This window comes from Parasteatoda tepidariorum, chromosome 3, assembly GCF_043381705.1.
Source record: "Parasteatoda tepidariorum isolate YZ-2023 chromosome 3, CAS_Ptep_4.0, whole genome shotgun sequence".
In the NCBI taxonomy this organism is placed as follows: Eukaryota; Metazoa; Arthropoda; class Arachnida; order Araneae; family Theridiidae; genus Parasteatoda; species Parasteatoda tepidariorum.
In genome coordinates this window covers 56938997-56962279 of record NC_092206.1, presented here as the reverse complement: position 1 = coordinate 56962279, position 23283 = coordinate 56938997, and the positions used below count along the sequence as shown (strand labels likewise).

The 23283-nt window shown below is 29.7% G+C and overlaps 1 protein-coding gene across 1 annotated transcript in view; it reads right to left on the bottom strand.

The window, feature by feature from the left end:
• Positions 1–23004, bottom strand: part of LOC107457372 (neural cell adhesion molecule 2) — a 35010-nt gene extending 12006 nt beyond the window's left edge. The window contains exons 1-6 of the mRNA XM_043051556.2: positions 22851–23004; positions 15017–15091; positions 13196–13537; positions 8569–8676; positions 7669–7884; positions 3232–3525 (exon numbers count right to left, since the gene is read on the bottom strand). Coding sequence (XP_042907490.1) covers positions 3232–3525; positions 7669–7884; positions 8569–8676; positions 13196–13537; positions 15017–15091; position 22851 — 1036 coding nt within the window. The 5' untranslated portion in view covers positions 22852–23004. The remainder of the gene's footprint in view (positions 1–3231; positions 3526–7668; positions 7885–8568; positions 8677–13195; positions 13538–15016; positions 15092–22850) is intronic.
• Positions 23005–23283: the final 279 nt, after the last annotated feature.

Here is a 23283-nt window from a genome sequence, read left to right as displayed (position 1 = left end):
GAAATGGCACCCCAGACCATAATGCCTTGTTGAGGGCCGGTGTGGCGTGCAATAGTGAAGGCAGGATCCCCCCTCTGCCCTGTGCGTCTCCAAACACGTCTTCGATGATCGTCAGGACACAGTTGGAAGCGGGATTCGTCGCTAAAGACTATACGTCCCCAGTCGGCATCATTCCAGCCATATCTGTTCAAAACATTCATGCATACGAAATTTCAAAGCAATCAGATGATTGGTTCTTGGTGCGTCGATTTTTTTGTTATATAGTGTATTTACCATAGTATTCACTTGGATACAAAAGATCAAATCCCAATTTTTCTAATTAAAAATTGCCTAATTTGTGTGCTTGGGGGTAGCAATTAACTTACTGTAGTTGGTGTATGCCGACGCCCGGTAGCTGAGTGGTAGTGCTTCGCGATCTTGTGCCACAGGTCCTGGGTTCGATCCTCGGGCAGGGCAAGGTTGACTCAGCTTTTCATCCCGTCAGTGGATTGATAAATGAGTACCAAGCATGCTTGGGAATTAAACACTGGGGGTTCCGCGTTCGGCTGACCACCTGACCGAAACATCTGGTCCTACACCCTGGAGTTCAAGGTCAAAAAAACTGAGATGGGCCCAGTAGGCCTTGGCCCTCTATGGGCTGTCGCGCCACTGAGCTTAGTTTAGCAGTCGGTGTATACTAAAGCCGCTAAGTCCACTACAATATAGATATATAGATCTTATTCAATTTGCCTCCTGTATTTTATCTTGGAATATTGAAAGCTCAATAATCCTCGTTAATATAATTAATTGTAAATAGAAATCTGTAATCACCACCCTTAATTTATTAGAATTCTTATTAAAAGCGAAGATAAAAATGCACATTAGGGGTCGCAAATTAATGTGTAAGTAAGGAAGAAGCAAAAATACTATCGAATCAAAAGCGAAGATGGCAGGTTCCTTAAGCCTATGCTAAACCATTTTCCAACTGGCTTGAGAAATGCTTCATGAAGGAATTCTTTGAAATTGAATAAATTCATAAAATTTAAATTCTTATTCAAGGAGTAGAAATCGAAGAAATACACCATTACGTTTATTTAAGATAAGAATTAACAATGGATAATGCCATTAATGAAATTTACAGAAGAATCAAAGTTGGATGGAGTAAATCTGTTAAAAATAGCCTTTTGGCCACTCCCTTTGAAAGGGAATGCTTTCATTCAATGAGTGTTACACGATTTTCCTTTAACTGTATTATATTGTTTGCAAATAAAATAGGCGCCTGAATGGTATGTGATTTCCCCTATCTCCACACATCCCCCTCTCCGTTAGTCTGATTACAGCAAAAGTTTTTCTTACCCCAGTATAATTCAATGCTTTAATGAAAGTGCTACTGTAGTAAAAAACGAAATATTTACCGAAACCATGGTAAAGAGTATTCCGCCCTACCCTCATTTGGGCTTACGGATGGATAATTCGGCGCCACGACAGCCCTCCCAAGAGGATCGCGATCAGACCACCAGCACATGCGCCCGGCTGACCAACCAGGTCGGCTAGACCACACTCGTGGCATTTATTAAAAGCTACATATAAAATTACAAGTGAGTGCAAAAGATGAAACGAAATAATAAAATCAGTTTGCTCCGGGGTGTCCATCTTATGGTGCATTTGCCGATGAGATCATCCCTAACAGTGAGCCGAAAACGAGATCATCTACAAAATCATGTAAAACATTAAAATTCCTGGTTGTATATGTATGATCAATCGAATGCAGTCCCAACCAAGCTCCAGTTGACATATAAAACTGCAAACAAACAGTGCAGGAGCAACAATATTGCAAAACAATAAAGATTTTAACTAAAATCACTTCTAAAATGGGCAATCGGCTAAAACAGTGTAAATATATAAAATAGTAAAATGGGGACAATTAAAATCGAAGAAAAAACTAATGGCAAATGCCAAGAAGAATGAATATAAAACCAGTACAAGTAAAAGAGTATTAAAAGTAAGAATTAAAAGCTAAAATTGGGAGTAAGGCAAAATCAGTCTAAAATTTAAAATATTAAAAGAGAGGTAGAAAAATATAAAATTGGAGTAAGGACTAAAAAGGCTGTGGCTAGTTGATAAAATAATTTAAAGCGTCAAAAGTTAAAGAGAATTGATATCCCGAATCAAGAAATCGTTAAAATAATGGTGTAAGCAAAAAAATGTAAGAAGTCAGGTAGGGTGTGACTTAGGATGAGTGAATATAGGGAGTCCATGAAGTCGTCGGGTGCAAGAATGTCTTCTACAGTTCTTTTGATGATAGTTTTAATAATCAGTTCCTGTTCTTGTTTTTTTTTCTTTTCTTTTTTGCACCAAGTCTCCATAATTCCCCTACATGTTAAATAATTGCCACGGAGTGTTGTGAATCTCTCACACTCAGTTAAAAGATGTGTAATAATTTGAAACAGTATTTGCAACTACCTGATTTTTGAAATATTCCTGGTTGATGTTCGCCAAACACTCCGTGGGCAGTATGTAATTGATTTAAATAAAAGTCACAGCTAAACAGTTTTTCGTTAATTTTTGGGTAAAACTTATATGTTTGCCTTCCATTATGTGAATTATCTCATCTATCCAGCCATAACTCTCTGCTGACCCTCCTCAGTCTAGTCTTAACCTGGTGCTTAGTGAGAGGGCAATTAATGTCCACGCTGCTGAGCGTTGTACCTTCTTTCACGAGGGATCCGAAACCATGGTAATGGAGAGGGGGAAGTGTGGAGAGTTGGAAATCACGTAAATTTGAGACGCAAATTCTATTTATTTAAGATATAAACTACTGTTAGGGGACTATTATATATTTACTATATATTTATTTATTTTAAAATTTTTTTAAAGAAGTATAATATATAATGTTATAATGATCATTCGTAATGTTTGAAATGCAGTACGCAGTACTCAAATTTTCAGAGGGCATAATTTTAAACAAAGAAACCATATTTTTAACGATGGTAAAAGTTCGGTTTTGGATTAATTTAAGTGCATTTTTTGAGCTATAATCATTTTATCAAACGCACATTTAAAATGTCCAGTATTTTAAACGTGCACTTTGAGTTAAGTCCAAGTTATAAGTTCACCGACCATATGCTTAAACACCTATAGTATGTCTACAGTCTACTCTAAATTCAGTCAGTCGACAGTTCACTATAAATAAAGTATACTAAAACAGTAGTAAACAGTCTACTATAGAATATGATAGATTATTTTACTTACAAGTAACATTCAAGATGACGCTATCTTCTTGTATGGCACCAAGTAGCTTGTGGTTTTGAGCTTGGCATCTGATGGTTTTTCCATTGTCAGCAGCGGTTGGTAGAAGGGTCAGAGTACTGGCTGTACTGTCCAAGTCGTACTTGTACCCTGACACATTGAAGAGACGAAAGTTCTTCATCCACCAGGTGATTTCTGACGGAGGTCTAGATCCCCATGACTGGCACCGTAGTTCCAAAACAGAACCTTCTCTGCAGATTCCATGACTTGGGGTGATTCGAGTTCCTAAAGGTTTCACTGCGCATGTAATGAATGACTACTGTAAGAATTTCATATAAGGATGGAACGGAACAAACTATGGTTTATGCAATTTATATAACAAACTATGATTTATGCAATTTATATAACAAACTATGATTTATGCAATTTATATGCACTTTTTAAGCATTTTTTATTGATGCATATGAAATTTTATAGGAATGAAAGTTGCTATACAAATTGTTGTACGAGCCGATTGATTGCTCAACGTGAAAAGTGATGTAGTAAAGGAGACCAGAGATAGGTTTTTTTACTATTATGTATCACAATATTCGAGAAATTTTTTTTTTTTTTGCATGAATACTTTAATATAAATAATACTTATGAATATAAATTGGCATTTGCATGACTCTTATTGAATCTCTAAATGTTCAACATAAAAGAGCTATCAATGCAACCGGAGAAAATATTTTTGAAATGTTAAGTTAATAATAGACTAATTAATAATATTAAAACATAATATCCCTTATAAAACATAATAATAAAATTTGGTTTTAAAAGAACAATAGCAAAATGTATTAAAAATATTATAATAAAATTTATTAATAAAAACATAATAGAAACATATTTATTTAACATTATTTTTAAAATTTGCTGTCTTAATTATTTTTTGTAATAATAAACTGCTAAGTAAATTATTTGTTGCTTTTTCAATTTAATCGTTTGATAAATTTAGTTTTTTTTTTAATTCTTTGAATTTATTTATTTAAAAAAGTACTCTGCCCACACTTACAACATGTACAAAGTACCGTGCGCAAAAAAATATACGAAACACCCTAAATAACTTATGATCTCATGATCGAATTTTCAACTACTTGGACTTAATCTTAATGGTTTGAGAGGATGACCTTAAACATGCTAATTAGTTGGTGCAGATTATATTTTAAGTTACAATACCAGGCTCAAAAACATATTTTCTGTGAATAAACATTCCTCTTTTTTGACGAATTTAAATTCCTGACCTATAAAATAATCGAAATAGCAGCTATCTGGGAAATATTTTTCTAATAGTTTGGTCAGTAGGGCGAGTCTTAAGTTTGGTTAAGTTTAATGTTAATTTTACTTTTTGCCTGTTTAGCCATATCTCGAGAACTTTTCAGGAAAATTTAAATCTTTTCGTACACAATTATAAAATTCGTTTATCCTAAGAAAATTTCATGCAAAAAGTAATTTTTAATAACTATTTATTATTATATATTTAATGGTCGAAAGATTTTTGATTTTTAATGTATATAAATTTTTCCTCATTTTAATAAAGGTAATTTCATGTGACAAAATATAAACGAAATCGGTCGAATAATTCTTGAGAAATCAAATTTTAAATATATGACTTTTTTAAAAGTCGATTTCTCAGGAACTAAACGTTCGATTTCACTCAAATTTTGTATTTTGTTACACACCAGTACATTATTTAAAATGATGTAAACATTTCTACACCTTACAATGCAAAAGTTTTTCGACTAAAATAAAATAATATAATGAAAAATTATAAATAATTTTTAAAAATTATTTTTTTGCATGAAATTATCTTTGGATAAACGAATTTTATAACTGTGCGCTAAAACTTTGCAGTTCTCTTAAAAAGCTTTCGAGATATTGCGAAATACGATGAAAATTAAGTTTAACATTTAGAGGTCTAAACTTAAGACCGCTTTCCTGGCCAAACTATTGTGACCATATTTCCTAAATTGCGGCTACTCCCTATATTTTAAGGGTCAGAAATCCGAATCCATCGAAGAAAAGAAAAAAGGCACAGTAGGTACGTCTTTGTGCCTGATTTCATAACTTAAAATATCGTCCGCACGAACTATTTAGCGTATTTAGGGTTATTCTCTCGAACCATTAAGATAGAGTCTAATACGCGAAAATCCGATCATGAGACCAAAAGTTATTTCAAGCGTTTTTTTTCCTTTTTACGCACTGTACGTCTGCAAGTGTACCCATTACATTTTTCAATTCTATTTTTTAGTCTTTGCTTTAAGAAAATTTACATTTCACGATTTTGTATTTCAATTTTTCAGTCATTGTTCTAAGAGAATTTATAATTGAAGATTTTTTACTTGTATTTTTTGGTTATTGTTTGTTTTAAGAGAATCTATATTTTAAAACTTTTGATTTAAATTCTTTAGTCATTATTTTAAGAGAACTTAAATTTGAATATTTTTCATTTAAATTTTTCATTTGTTGTTTGGTTTGCATATCTTTCAGGTTTTTTTAATTTCAGTTTTTCCGTCATTGTTTGTTTTAAGAAAATTTATAAGTCATGATATTTTATTTCAATTTTTAGTCATCGTTTGTTTTGAAAGAATTCCTATTTCAATTATCTAAAAATAGAAAGACTTATAATATTTAATTATCTAATATGAAAATGTTAAGTACATAGTGCGTTATAGTTTGTTAGTGAGCATTGTTTCAATTTTGTGGGAAAAAAACTTCATTACCATATAGCATTCACTATCGTGTCTCTTATTTTGATAGACTAACTATACTTTGTATTTTATCCCCCTTATTATTATTCGTATTTTAAAGGATTATTTTTTTTTAAAAAAAAAGCTACTACTCCAAATAAATTAAATATTAGTCAATAGTTTATTATTAAAAATTAAATGAAATTGTTGTAAGTAAATTAAAAATGTCATTCTTATTTTCATCGTCATGGTTGTTTATATTTTACGATAAAAAGACTCATTTTCATAAAAGATATCCAATGTTTTTGATAGTTCTGAAAAGGAATTCCCATTAGGATTTAACGGTTTTCAATGCTAAGGCAAAAACAGGAATTCTAAAGAAAAGTTACTAACAATAAAGATAGTATAAATAAATAGATTTTTGTTATAAGAAAACAAGCTAATTAATTTCAACCTTTCATTTATATGAAAGTCCATTATAGTTGACTGACAAGAAAGCTATTGTAAGTGTCTCTAACCAATCATGTGGATTTTTTAAATTTTTTTTTCATATTGAAGCATTTTCAAGCCTAAAATGCAATGCATGAAAAACCTTGGCTGGGTAATAATTACCAATAAAGTTTATTAAATTGCACTAGAACTATCGGTTTCGTATTCACATAAAAGATTAATTATTTATTTTATAAATATCATAGCAAACTTGATTTTGAGTGTAGTATATTTGAACTTCATCTGAGTTTGTGCAAATAGAAAAAAATTTAACGTTTACCTTATCAAAAATTCAACAATACAATAAAATTAATTGTATTAAAATCATTATTGCTTGAATGTATATCATATATGTTTCTATGCAACCATATATATACGCAACAATTTTCAGGCATGAAAATTTCACCGTTATAAATAAAAATTCAACGCATGACATGCATGTTTACTATTTTAGTGGATTTTGCAAATGGAAACAATGATAGTAAAGATAGTGTGTGCACACACACACGAATCTTTGTCATAATTTTGACAATTTTCTTCAACTTCATAAGTTACTTTAATTCCTCCCTTTTTTAGCATACTTTTATGCTGTATAATACGCTATATAATAAATATTAGAGTTACGAAAGAAACAAAAGAGTTGAATTTGGATTATAAATTATAATTTTTAACATAAATCATTAGAATCGAAGTTTGTTAGAATTGTTATTGCTCTTAGCAATATTTAATATAATATATACTTAAATTTAATATGATTTACAAGAAATTTTTTATGAAAATTTTTCTATTTAAATAAATAAAATTCAATTAATCTCACTTCTAACAAAAAGTTCCAACTTTCATTTAAAAACAGAGCGTTAACTTTAAATTTCTAACATCATTTGTTGTGTTAAAAGTTAAACAACAAATAGAAATTACTTACATAGCACCTTTTTACAAAATGCCAATCGCAGAAAATATATATGTTATGAAGATATAGGTTTCGCTGTACAAATTTATGATATTAATTTTTAAATGTTAATTTCAAATGTTGTAGAACATGAGCTACGTTATTTCGTTAAAAAAAAAATCGATATTTTAAAACCATTTGGGAAAATTTTAGAACTCAAACGTAGAGTATACTAACTATTTTAAAGACTGGCACTTAAAGAAAATATGGTAAAATACCAAATAAAATGATTCAGATTGTTAAAATTATTTATAAGAACATAAGACACTAACATACAATATAAATCAAGCTGTATAGATGTTGTGAGGAAGGGATTCGATGTTGAGTTCAAATGCTTGGCTGCTAGGCATGTAATATTCACCATCCATAAAACTCTTTCTAAACTTCGAATTAAGTAATCATTCCTCCGTTTTCCATTAGGAAGCACTTTAAACGTAGAGTCAATAACCATCCCTTTTATCATCCATAATACTTGCATAGGTCCCGACTCAACTGTGAAAATAAGCAAAAAATATTAAAATAAAAAGCAGTTTATGTTGTTATTTGTAATATGAATAACATTATTCGGATCGCCACTCTTCCATGTCCTGACACTACCCTTTTCCTCTCCACCTCTGCTCAGCTGTGGATTATATATCTAGCCCATATTTTCCCCTTTCATAATATTTTTCGTGTTTAATTATCAACAATATTTTCTTTTTGAAATTTCCACCACGCTTTCTTTAAGAACTCTGTTTAATGCAGTTTTGAGTTGCATATAATTTCCTAACTTAAAAAAATTTTAATCTGTTAAAAAATCAAAACTTACTTCTATCCCCTATGACTATCCACACGCAAATGACCCCTCGAAACAAGTAATTATTAAATGTATGCCATTCTCTGGCAGAAATCTCTACCTATAGCATGCGAAGGGTTGCTATAGGTAGAGAATATTTTTTTATTTTTTTTTAATGAAATGTTTGTTATTTTTTTACTTATTATTTCCCATCCCCCTTTTTTTCATATGTCTATAATTTTTCTATGTTTTATTCTTCATTTTGAACTTATCTAATGAGTGCTGTTTATTTGCAGCTTAAGCGCAATAAATGAAACTTATTGTTTTTCTTAACTTTCTTAGTGTTTTCTTGTATTTATTTATTTATTATATATATANGGAGATAATGTAACCATAATTACCTCCAGTCAGTTCACAAGAGAGCTCCAAATCAGAACCTTCATTGTAAGGTCCAGCTATACCGGTAAGCATTGAGCCACCTTCATAAATAATTAACTTTGGTGTAGGGGCTGTCAAACGATTTAAAAAAAAATTTAAAAACAATTAAGTCAATATTTCAACAAAATAAATAAATAAATGCATAAAAATATGGATTCCTAAACAATAAATAGATAAATCATGAAATATATAATAAAGATATCAACTCCAAACTAACGATAATCTGAATATAATGTTGATTAGATAAGTGAAAAGATTTCATCTAAGGACTCAGTAACTCGCTCACCAGGTTTAATGAAATATTCCTAAATAAGAAACTGGATGGTTCGGGAGATAGATGCTTGCCTCTAGATAAAGTGACCCCCATTCTAATCCGGGTGATACTCGCGGCTTGCCCCCTCCACATTGCTTCTCCATTTGTAGATTGAGCAAAGATTAGAATCTCCCCTGTCTTGTCATTGGGCTAACTGCGGGAGGTTTTCGTATATATCCTCTCTGCGTCTGCAAAAGTGAGTTAGTTCCATCAAAAAGTTTATCAGATTGCTCTTGGACCAGAGTTCCCTTATCTTTTTTTTTGGGGGGGGGGGGGGGGGAGGANTTGGGGGGGGGGAGGATTCAAAATTGCAAAATTATAAACTTGATAGCCATAAATCCATAATCTTTCAGCTGATCACCGCTGGTGTTAAAATAGAATACATCGAAAGTATACAGACTGTAACCTACAACCTAAATGAGCTCAAAATAAATTTTAGATTTATAAAAAAATTAATTTGAAAATTTACTTGCTAAGAATACACATTAATTGCAATTTTTTATAAATAATAAATACATTATTAAATCTTTGAATTGGTCATAAATAATTTCGGAAGTTTATTTATATTAAAGGTAGGCAATTAAGTTATGTTTTCTGTTTCTTTACATAACCAAAAAAATAAATAAATAAATTATCATCTAAATCAAATAAGATACGTTTTTTCGAAAATCTACAGCGTACTTTTAGATAGAAATTAGATCTTTATTTAAACTTAATATCACACGTTTTAACGCCAGTCTTTTTAGTATATTTTCAATTCAGAAGAAGCTATTTCACCAACGGATTATTTTCGGTTTTAGATTCTAAATCCTATTTTTATATTTCGTTAAATTGCTTGATCGTATTGAAATTGTTTTATATAATCAATTTGAACTTGCTTTTTTATCAAGAAATGAAATTTTTCCAGTTTTTGCAAAACAATTATTAAAGGATCTGTTCAAAGGAAATGTTATTAGGGTTAGTCGGAGAAGAACGCGTCGGAACTTTTGGGAAACGGGACGCCGATCCGGAATTCCATTTAATCGGAATAATAAATAAATGATCAAGTTTATTTTGATCAAAAAAACGTAATTTCTCTAGCTTTTTCAAAATAATTAAAGATCTAATTTGAGAAAATTGTTGTCTGGGAAAAACTTGTCGGTACTTTTTGGGACCTGAGCCTGGAACCAGGGACCGATCAAGACAAATTCAGGCCCAAGGTCCACCAAATTTTCCGGGCCCCTTACAAGATATTGTGAAATTAAATTATTGAAAAGTAGTCCTAACAATGAAAAATAATGTATTGAACTGCATGATTAAAGAGAAACATCCTAAGAAATTTCGAAGGCAGACAATTGATGATTATTTTTCTAAGATAAAGTTTATGTATCTATAATTTAAAGCAAAATATAAAACAACCAAACAATGTTATATCAAAATAAAAATAGTTTGGTGGCCACAAACATTTGAAATCAGTAATTTTTGCCAAAAGTCACTGTTTTTTAGTTAATACTTAGACCAACACAAGCTAGGCCACCTTTCATTAGACCTTTTACTAATTTTTAAAGTCACTCAGAAATTGTGGGGCCTAGGCGATAATGAGGTCCTGCCTGGAACTCCACTTAATTTTCATTTTTTCCCTCCTAATTCATTTCATTTTTTCTAAGATCCTAATTTTATTTATTTTTTAATATTTTATAAATATATATATTCTTTGTTTTTGAAAAATCAAGATTTTGTACTCATAATAGAATGCATTTTTGTAAACTGCGGTTATTTTATCAGATGACGATTTAAAAAGAGAAAAATCTGAATAAATTAGAGGAAGAAAAATTTATAGAATGATAAACTATTGTGAACCTGTTGGATAGCAACTTTAAGACAATTCCCTTACTTACAAATGTCATATTTGCAGACTTTAATAACACATAACTCAGACAGAAAAAAATAAAAAGCAGTTCCAATAATATTTATTAAAATAACTTTTGATGTAATTTACATTTTCTCGAAATTTTAGAAACGTTAGTTTAAATTTTTTTTCTTAAATTTAAAACTGGATGTTACGTCCGTGATATCCAATTTTTATTTTTATTTAAATTTAAGCTTACTTACACCAAAAATTACTTTAATAAGTAAATAGTAAGGAATTATTTTACTTTGGAGGGTTACTTGACTTTTTTTTTAAATGAGATTTATGCGTTTAAAGTCTAAAAATATGACATTCGTAAAGCAAAGTGTAATTGCGAAGATCAGCATTGGAATACATTGAGATTCCGTGAAACTATTTACAAAATCTCCAGATCCAAAATCCAGTGGGGGTAAAAAAAAAGAACTACGTGATATTGTTTTAATTTTATCAAGATTTTTTTGTCTCCCCACATTTCTCAATAAAATTTTAAAGTATATTGTAATGTACTTTATTTTCACTTATTTTGCATTAAAATAATTATGAAAAGAATTGAAAGCAAGTTTAATTTATTTATAAGTTTCACCAAAATTTTAAACTGCCCGCTTGTTGCAACAAGCGGGCAGTTTAAAATTTTGGTGTGTAGAATAATTCAGATGAAACCCATCTAACTACATTCAAATTCGCATGTGCGCGTTCGATCACATATGCGAATTGCATTCAATGAGAATGGCCCAAATTCTTAAACCGTGTTTCTACAAGCCCAAGTAAATCCCGGGTTAAAGTGTATTCTGGATTTGAGTAGGTCATGTGATGAATTAAGTCTGGGTGATCTGGATTGTAGTTGATGCAGTTTGAAAAACTAGATTAGCCCGCACAAACCGAGATTCGCAAACGAAAAGCGGATGATAAGCAAAAGAAAGCTTCTTAGTCATAAAGGGTAACTGAACTTTTAATTAATTTGTGGAAAATACACCAGAATGATTCGTTGAAGGCAAAAAGAAATGAAAAGTTTTATCAAAAAATTAATAACGATGTGACATTTTATTCAGTTAACAAAACACCGATTGCTATTCAACTGAAGTTAAGGAATTTTACTACTGAGTAAGTGATTATGTTTCGCTTAATGAAATAAATCAAATTCTCTGTTCTGCTATTACATTTTTTGTCATTAAGGCAAAGAAAATTATGATATCTCGAATTAAAATGTTGAATAATGAGCAATGGAGAGAAAATTTAGTATAACAACAAAACAAATCAAAATGAAATGACTATCAAATACGCAAAATGGAGTTTTACTTTAGGTTTCGAATCCTTTTGATCACTTGTAATATAGCTAATATAGCTCTATAGCTAATTTTCCTCAGCATAATTGACCCTAAATAATCTTGGTACCAGATGCAATTTCTAGTAAAATCCAGTTCGAGAGTACATAAATGGAAACGCTCTTTTGATGATCGGATTTGGTATGATCTAGATTAGTGGTTTTCAACTGGCGGCCCGCGAACTAAAATATATTAGTCGTCATTTTTTTGCGGACAATTTTCGTAAAAAATCTGTATGGGTTTAAAATACTTTTCTCGCTAATTAAAACCTAATTTCTTCGTTTCTGTGAAGTTTAACATACCATAGATGCAAAAAAATATATTTTCAGGTTTTGCATCCAAGAAGATATTTATTCAAATACAAAAATAATTGTATATGTTGCTCTTTTTTATTTAATTTTTTTTACATTTTGTGAATATAATTTAGCATGTGTGTACCAGAAATTTTCTCGAAGAAATTCTCCGATTTAACTTTTTGGAACCACTCATTTTGGACGAAAATATTTACACACACGAATTTGTAAATTTTAATTGTAAATATCTATTCTCTGATGGTTGCAGCAGACAAACCTCAATTTTGTCATTGAACATTTTGTGTGCTACTATGAAAGTTTTAATACCAACCTTTTTAAACTTTTATATCTTAACAATTAGATATCTGTTGCACATTAATTGTTTAATACATAGGTGCACATTAAAGTTATTGTTGTCCGAATTTTTAACATGCAATTAAATATTTTTAAAAATCTACTTCTTATTTTAATTTGTAATTCAATGCTTTTGTTTTGTACAACTTGGTAAAAATCTGACAGTAATACGTATTTAATGTTCCTTCAAATATAAAAGAGCCCCCACATAAAATTTTTATAACGCTGCGGTCCGCCATCTGATTTATGTTTTTAATTGTGGCCCCCGGCCTCATGTAAGTTGGAAACCCCTGATCTAGCTTACTAGCAATCTAGTTTATCTGCCGCTCGTAGAAAAGGGGTATTACACTGATCAGAAAGATCAATGTATAATTTTTCGGCATTACTCAGATGTAAATCAATAACAAGTATGTATCTTACGCAGAACAATTAATTCGACAACGGATGGTTTCGGATTGGATTTGTAAAAATCCACTCTGCACACATAAGTCCCAGCATCCTCTTTATTTTCGACGCTCACAAGAAGGACAGCTGGTGTGGTTGTCACATCAAAAGTGGATCGATTGCCCAAAGAAGAAAGCCGTCTGTGAATCCCTTGCTCAATGGAAGCACTGGATCTCCCATCCACCATATAAAAAGGTGCCACGTGATCATCCTTGTACCAAAAAGCTGCCAAAGATCTGTCGTCATCCTCAGTTGGCGTCAGAATTGGACACGGAAGTGATGCGATCGATCCAGGACATGTTTCAACTTTTAAGTTTTCTAGAAAAGAATATCTTAGATTAATGGTAAAAAGGAAAAATTCGAACTATTCAGTCAAGATTTACAAAAGTTTTTATTTATTTATTTTATTTTTTAACCTAGTAACACCAAGTTGATATCTCACAGCAGGTTTTATGTCGGAGTAGGCAAGAAATAATAATAAGAAAAAAAGTTTCCTCGGAAAAATTTATATATAAGGCATTTTTGAGGCAGAGATTAAATTTCTTCTTAACAGGCAAGTGAATCATTGTCTCCAATGTAATTATGGACACTCAATTGAATGAGATCAAATTTAGAAACGATCGGATAAATGGTTAAGACGTTATATAGATTTTATGCGCAAAAAGTACAATTTTGTACTTGTACCTATTTACGAATCTTAAATTGCTATCGAAACAAGAGAAGCAAAAGGGGGAGATTGCTTCTTATGTAATCTTTTTACGTAGGCTCGAAGGGCTACGTACACGAGTCAATAGAACGAATAGTTTCAAAGTTATAAGCGTTTTTACGTATAAAGAATATTACTTTTAGGTACCATTTAAAAGGAACTATCAAAGCTCTCTATGAAAAAAAAACTTTTTTTTTTTTTGGTTATTAATTTTTCCGAATCAAAAGTCTAATTTTGTTAGACAAAAAGAGGTTTATATTTTTTTTCAACTCCTTGCAGCTGTTAGAAAACTTCTCAATGTATCTAAGCCTTTATTTATTTATTTATCATTATTATTATTTTATGAAACTTGCATGAGCAATGAGGATTGTTTAGTGCAAAATTTAACAACAAAAGTGGTAAAAGAAACTACATTTTATCGATATAATTTTATTGCAGGGAGAGTTTTATTAGTTTACTGTCTGTACAAGCTCTTAATAATTTTTTTTCTTTTTCTACAATTTCTAATGCTATAATAAAATCTGATATCGTTTTTCAGTTCATTTATTTAATTTTCTTTCGGATTCTAAGTTGCTCATTACTAATGCAACATCAGGATCAAACACCCGGTTACTATCTTCAATTTTAACTAAAAATATTAGTTTTATCACTGTTAAATAATGATACCTACAAAAAAGTAGAGAAAAAATGAGAATACGTTGAGAGAATAGAAAATACGTTGAGAAAAAAATAGAGAATTAAAAGAGAATACGTTGAAAATATTAATATACGTAGCCAAACATATTTTCATATTAAAAATACATTAGTTTCAGCGAGAAACATTACATTTGCTGAACAGATCTAAAGAAAGGGTACAGGTTTTAAGGGGAAAAAATTTTTGCCCAGGCACGAGCATCGATTTAGCTTTTTTTTTTTTTTTTTTTTTTTTTTTTTTTTTTTTTTTTTTTTTNTTTTTTTTTTTTTTTAAGTACTCTTCTGCAAGAATTAACAACAGTTTTAATATCGGTGGCATTTAATTTGAAAGTGTAAGAATATTTTTAATAATAATAATAATAATAATAATAATAAAAGTGTTATAAAATAATATTTACCACTGCTTGTCTTTGCTGACCAAAAGAGGAAACAAATATCTATCCATAATCTCAAGGGCGAAGAGAATCTTCTCACTAAAAATAACATGAAAATACTTTTATGGTTATACTGCATAATATTGTATGGAAAACATTCACTTCACAAGCTCTCATGAGCCATAAGAAACGAAAGCCTGAGTATCAAATTTAGTAAAATATAGCCTTTAACATTCAGGCTTTTTGGTACAGGCTGTGACTGACTTGGAACCAAGGTTTACAAAGCAAAAATTTCCCTGTAGATTTCACATGGTGAGATCAACAAGGCATCTTTATTCAGCTGAATTTCAAAATTGTTAGTATGTATTCTTTTTCTTCTTCCTTTCTTTAAAAATTAATCTTAAGTATTCAAAGTACTTATTATTAAAAAGAAAAACGTTAAATGTGAGTAAATTTTGAGAAATAATTAGCTTTTAAAAATTATGATAGCTATACTTGGTACTTTTATAAAGTTATTTATGCATCATATGTCAAATAAACAATTATTTGCTTTGATAGAACGTCAGATGGATATCTCGCTAAAAAGTCATTTCTTGAATAAAATTTTGCAAATGTAAGCTACATTTTTTATATTTAAAAAGGTAAATAAGTTAATCACTAACTTACGTAACTTTGGCGAAGTTTGGCGTATCCTTTGGCTAGTAAAATCAGAAAACGAATTTCAGCTCGCTCAACACTTGCTAGAAGAGAGAAGGTCTTCGTACGGATCACTTTAGCAGTCCGAAGGAGCGAACATAAACTGCGCAGTGGGGTAGGTAAAGAAATGTCACAACGTTTGGAATACCAAAGATCGGATTTTTCGTTTATGGTAACCCACGCGAAGGCATTCTTTCTTGTAGGAGGTGTTGTTTCCATATTTTAACACGGACTAAAAAAGAGAAGCTAAAGATAAACTGCGCCTAGTGTGACAAACGATTCCGAAATCTTTCTCTTTTAAACAGCTTTGAAGCTTCTTGCCGTAACTTTCTAATTACGTTAGATAGTTGGACTCTATCAATAACAGACTTGGGAACAAAATGGATTTCGTTGCCTAACTACATGTACCATCATTCACAGCTACTTTATATTTGCTTCAATATATTTGCCATGAATATCCGAGCAGAGAGTTAATGGAGTCTGGAAATCTTTCACAAAGAAGCAAGTTCAAATACGGCAGTTACACATAGAAGGGTCGCGAGTTAATATTTAAGCAAAGATGATGAAAAACAGTTACGAATAAACTGAAGAAAGCAGGACTAAAAATATCAAAATCAGTTTGATTTCCTGATGAAATTCAGTGTGGGTATTTCCAATAATCTGCTGAGAACTCTTCGTTGTTTTCGCCGTCAAACAAATAAATTTCGGTAATTCCTTTTAAGCCTTTTTCAGTAGTGATTAGTTAAGAGTTCGATTGCAATTTTGTTTTTGTTTTTTCATCGCTTGATAATTATATGTGACACCAAATGTTTATACATTTCATTTTTCTGTTTGAAAAGGATTCTAAAGATACGCAGTAAGAGTGGCCGTTACGAAAAACCTTGTATTACTGAGCTTACAAATAAAAAACTTAGAACGAACATAGACTCATTGAAAGCTAACTTGACTACTAAGTGAAATAAACTAAGTAAACTAAGTGAAAGAAACATGCTATTTGTATTAACACTAGAAAAACGGAAAATTAGTATAATATACCTATATTGCCCAAAAGCAGTCAAAATTGTGAAGGCATAAATAAATTTGTTTAAAATTAATTTTTAACATTTTTTTATATTATTTACAGTCATATAACAAGTTATTAGTAAATATTAACAATAAAAAAAATTATATGTTGTACAAAAACTCGCAAAATTCTAAGAAATTGCGTCATTATATACATCATTGTTTTTCCAATTGAAATTAAAAGCAGTCAAAATGACTTCCATAGGCAATCTAATGTTAAATAATGCCTGGCTGACAATAAATGAAGGGCGTTTAGGAATATAATTTAAGCAATATTTTTACGTTTTTTTCATTTTTATTGTTGAGGGAGGAGTTTTTGCTGCAAAACATCATTAATTTTAAGTAAGTAAGAAATGAGATGATTAAATGTATTGTGTTGTAATCTAGTGCTAATTTCGGAAACTTGTAAAATTCTTATCTGAAAACAATATTTAAGATGAGCTTGGTGTAAAAATATTACCTTTAGAAAAAGTATGGTTTATCACAATATTGTTCCAAGTTCTTCAGTTATACAAATACACACACACAATATAGAGAGTCTCTCTCAATATTATAAGAACTTTTTTTTGGAGCAAGTATGTGCTAAGTCTCTTTGCACATATTTGCTCCAAAAAAGTTCTAAAAAATCAAAATTCAACAGATTGAGAATTCATTTGTGTTGATTAACCTTATTGCATAATTAACCTACACAAAACGTGCAATGGTCGAATTGAAAAACAGATGGAGCAAAGAAAATAAAAAACTATTAATAATTTTATTTTGATAAAGCTATTTTTTGATGCTCATAGAACAATAAATATTATAGCAAAGGAAATTTTTTGTTTGAGTGTGTTTTTTGAAATAACAGACTGAATTTGGATTTTTTTTATTTATTATCAGCAATCAAAAGTAAGAACAGATGTTAAAATTTTTGAAATTTTTAACTATAAAATTTATTTTTGACAAAAAAAATATTTTACTTAACTAAAATTGTCAGTTAAAGAATGCAAATATGTAAGTAGAACGCATGAAATCATTTTACAAGCTCATTAACTTTTAAAAAATTCAGCTTTTCAAAACTAGTATTCAAAAATGTTGTTTGTTGTTTTAGCGCTAGAAAATGGTAACACTCTTGCAACGAAATGTTCATACAATGAAAAACAAAACAATACAACTGAGCATATTTACTCCAAACAATCGTGCGTTTGACTCAAGCATTTCAATTGTGTTGTTAAGCTTCGTACGGAGGGGCTGGGTGTTTAAAAAAAAATTTTTGAAGTTCATACGAAACAATTGCTTTGAAAATTAATATTTAAAAAAATATATATATCATATTGTTAGTATGCAAAATTTGTTCAGTAAAATAGGAAGTTTCTATAATAGCATACCTGCCAACATACTTCAGAAAAATTCAGTAGACTTTACGAAATAATATAAATTTCTGTTTCACATAATATGCTAAATATTTTACATATAGGGAATTTTAGGAATTTTTATTGTCATCAAAATACAAAGCGTTACTGCACTAATAACTATAAATGGTCTACAATATTTCCCACTTATGATCGACACTAAATGAACTTTAATTTGAAATGTTTTTTATTATGTTAACTCATTACTTTGAATAGTAATAGAAAATTAATTTATTATTTTGATGGGCAAAAGATTTTTCAATTAATTTAAAAAGGGAATTCTGAATAAAAATAAACTGAAAATTTCAGGTTAAAAAGAAAAGCTATAAAATGATTGCTATGAATGAGGCTTGGCCCATTATGTATTAGTAATACTAATTTAAACACTCAAGCAAGCAATAAATTGTGTAAAAATTCTATTTCAATAGGAACTGTTTTAGGAAACTTATTTAATTTTAGGACATATATTAAAATGTAAAAAATCCAGAAGAATTTTCATTAAACTAGTAGACTTGGAAAAACTGGCAAAATCCAGTAGTCTGCTGGTAAATCCAGTAGAATTGACAGCTATGTTGCAAGCGAACAGTGTACTTCTAATGCTTATTGACTGATTCCATTCAGAACTTTACAAGACCAGCTCAATAAATTCGTAAGTTCACAATAAGAATGAATTTAAAGAAATAAATTTGTTTCGTTGTACAACCATATATAGAGTACAAAATTTATTGTAATAAAAATTCGTTTCTCAAAAACAATTTTATCCAACAATTCAACAAACAAGTGGCTGAAAACAAAAGTTGCAACATCTTTACAGTTATTTGAGCTTTTTTCTTCTTCTTTTTTTGAAGGAAAAATAAATTTTAAACAATATACAACTAATATATTTATTAAACATATACATTTTTGTAAATGTTTTTTTATTATATTGTAAAGATATTTTCAATTATAGAAATTTTAACTAATTTTTCCCCAAAATAATGTATAATTCCCAATCCCTATTATTTTAAGTCCAAATTTTCCTGTCTTGAATTTAAATTGGTTGAAATTCATTTTCACTAACAATAAAAAGACTTTTACATCCTTTCCTTAAGTTCGATTACTAGTTAGAAGATGAAAGCGATCATCAGGTTAAACCATTCACAGTTTAGTTTCTTGTTTTCCTTTCTACTTTTTTTGTCGTTCGATTATAATTAGTTCCTTTAATCAGTCAGTTATAATCAGTTTATGATTATATTGATTGGCAAATTTTGAACTTATCCACGAATTATAAAAGAATATTTACTTATTCGAATTGTTTACCTAAAAACAACCCAATTAAGTATGAATCGTAAGATTCATCACCGAGCATAACATACTATGGAACCCTTTTAAAGCGGAAGTAAAAAAATTTCAGAATCTATTGGACAACGATTCAAACTTTTTTTACCGAACCACGGCACATTAGCAACTGTGAATATACTAACCAAAAATAATATTATTAATTGTTTGACAATATTTATTATGAAGAATGAAGTATTTAGTATTCTGAATTTGTTCTTGATGTATGCACAAGCCGAAAATGAATAAAATAAGCTGAATTATGGTTTTAAAGGAAAAACTGTTATAAGCGTTGATAATAGTTATCACAGAAAAGTGTCTCTATTCTTGAATTTAGTTATTTTATTTTGAATTGAAAAGCTCGATGAGAAGTATTAATTGAATTTTTTTTTATAATAGCATATCTTCTTCATGATTTATTCAATATATCGTTATTGAAGAAAATATATTACTATTTTTAAATTTTGTTACTTTTTTATTGGCATTTCACATAAATAAGTTCTCAAAAAAACAATCAAAATAAGTAATGCATTCTGGATTGGATATAAATATTATTACTGCTGCTTAATCAAACCCTATTTTTCGGAGCCCCTGCAATTTTTCCATGGAACCGTGGCATCCCGCTGAACACCCTTTGGGGACCGCTGTTTTAGGAATCTCCGATCACCTATCCCCGTAGTTGCCTTTCATTAATCTTTTTTTCGTTCTTTCTTTTCAGCTATGGATAGTCGATATAAAAATCGATATTTTTATAAATAAAAAGATAACGGGAGAGGAAAAAAAATAAAGAAAAAAATAAAGATTATTTGTTTATAAAGTATCTAATTACTAGTTGAATACCCTTTTTTTTACAGGCTGGAAAAAAAGGTAAATAATCAATAAATTGTCATAAATCAACTCTACGAAATCCTGCACAGAACTGGAAGACAAGTACGGACACAATTAATTAAGTGAAAACAATTCTAATGTTTGCTATTTTTTTTATTATGTGTTTTCCTTCCTGTTTTTTTTGTTTTTCGTTAATTAAATTGAGCATAAGAAGTTTTTAAAAGTTCATCACATCAAAATAAAGATTAATTATGTTCCGTATCATTTGGCATAATGCAGTTATTTAAAGTCAATCTTCACAGTCAAAAATTATCATAATCAACAATTTCTTCTGGTACCTATTCCTGTCTTTCCTGGCCGAGAAAACCTTATTTCCTATCAAAACCTGCAAGTACTTTGGTGCATTCGAACAATTAGGACATGTTAAAAAAACACCAATTAACCTAATAAGAGCTATACCGCCTACCAAAATTAATGAAGTATCATTGAGATCAAGAACAGTATGGCACATTTTTACGGTTCACATGTACGAATAAGAACTTTTTCTCTAATAATTTAGCTTCTCAACACATTTTTTTTTCTTACCACCCAAATAACTTAATTGTAATTTTTCGAAAAAAAATTAGTAAAGACACGAATATTTTAGTTATCATTTTCGGCGAACTAATATTTCGTTAAGGTTTCATACTGTTGAATTTACCACAATATAAGTTAGAAATCCCACTGAGCAACAAAAAAAAAGGTTAAATATGCCAATGAATTAGAAACTTGAGAGATTTTCTCATGCCTTTTTCTAACTGAGCAAGATGAGTTGGTGTATCAAAGAATATATAAGTGTATTCTTTGTATTCTTATATATTCTTTGGGGGTATCATGATATGAAACCTGTTCTGCTGGTATGGAGTGGAGCCTCGATTTTTCTCAAGGATAAACAAAAAGTCATCGAACACCTGGGCATATAAGCAAATTAAATTCATCCTAGAATGTTACATTTTTGCTCCGAAAGTTACGAATACTTCATAGACGATAATGGTACATTGAGCCAAAAACGTACAAATTGGTTCAATTAACATTCTGACTTCTAGCACTTTCATTAGCCACCACAAAATCCATAACGTAACCTAATAAAAATATTTAGGACATGCTGGAAACTCACATCCAACAGCAATCTCCTCTTCCATCTAATTTAAAGTCAGTGTAGCCAATGTATTGGACATAAATGCTTTCCTGAAATTTGTAGAATCAATGCCCTCATAAATATGGATCGTTATCCGTGTAAAAGGAATTCCCCTCCAAAAAAATAATAATGATAAATAAATAAATAAATAAATAAGTAAATAAATAAATAAGAAAAATACAAATAATTAAATTAAGGTTTCTAATTTATTGGCACTCATGTAATAATATAATTTAATTTATGATATTAAAAAATTACCAGAATTTTTCTAAAGTTTAATAGATAACTTCAATTTTATTTAGAGACTTTTTGTTTAGTTTCCAACATTTAAATTTATAGAGATTTAAAAGCGAAGTATCAATGCTAGAAACGCATAGTTTCATATACCCTTCAAAATATGAATTCAGTGACGTCATAATCATACGTCACGGAATTATTTACGTTTATTTTATTCGTGACGAACGTTTATACACGAAATTTATGAATTGATTTAGAATTGCGAATTTATATAAGGTACATAGACACACGCACATACATCTAAATATTCCACTTCATTTATATAGATTATTCTGCTAAAAATTCTCCTGTTTTAGAGGTTGCAGTTTATCCTGATAAGTCGAATTGTATTAGTTTAGAATAATCATGATAATTGAAATTTTAATAAAGGTTAAGAACACGAAGACCAAGGATCCTAAAAAGTTTTCTTTACGATGTTGCCATATATCCCGAAAAATCAAATTGTGTGAAATCGTAATCATTTTAATTAAAATTTAAATACGGTAACTCTAAAACAAATAATCATAAAAAATTTCTTCATAATTTCTTCCCTGTCGTTTATCCCGATAAATCAAATTGTGTAAACTTATCAAAATCATCTTAGTTAAAATGTTAATGTACGACAACCTCTTAGTAGTCAGAGGACCCTAAAAAAGCATTTTAAGATCCTAATAATCATCATCGTAAAAAATTTCCTTCTATTATCTAATTGCATTATTTCAATTCAGACAAATTAATTAAAGAAGTATACACTTAAATAAAGGTATAAGTAAATTTAAAACAACCTTTAACATTTTAAATAACATTTTTCAAATGAGCTAAAAAATATTAAGGCAGACGAAAAAGACTACTTTGTTAGATTTGGAATTAGTATTTATAAGTTTTAATTACATCACTTTTGAATTTTTTCTTAAAAAAAAGTTAAACTATAAAAAAGGAATACAAGAAAAATAATAATAGTTTTCAATTATAACTAATTCTTAAAGCAAATTACGCAACATTTGAACTAATACTAAAATTGCCTTAATTAATTCCTGTTCACAAAATACATAAGATATATTCTACATAAAAGACATTTCAACTTAAATTTGAAAAAATAATAATTACTCACTTTTCAAATTATTTTATTCGTTTCACAGTAGACATTGTAACCTTTAGTCGACAAGACATTTTAATATTGCCAACTTTGTTTGAAAAACCATTGCTGTTAAATGAAAGTAAACTCATCATTTCCTTTTATGTATAAAATGGAGAATTTTCGGACTGTTGCGACCCCGTGCGCTTAAATTAAAGTTCTAATCCAAGTGGGAGGAGCAAAAACTTGAAAATCGGAATGAGAATTCGAATCCCTACACATATTGCCAGATCCCAGAATGTCACATGTTTAACAATTACCTGGCAATACGCAAAAGATAATTTCCGAGACTTGCAAAATTATGCGAAGAAAGGACAAGAATGTTCTAATAAGGCGTATAAATGTGTTTCTACTCGACTTCGTAACAAATGAAATAAAAAAAAATACCCTGGGCATTTTTTTTTTAATT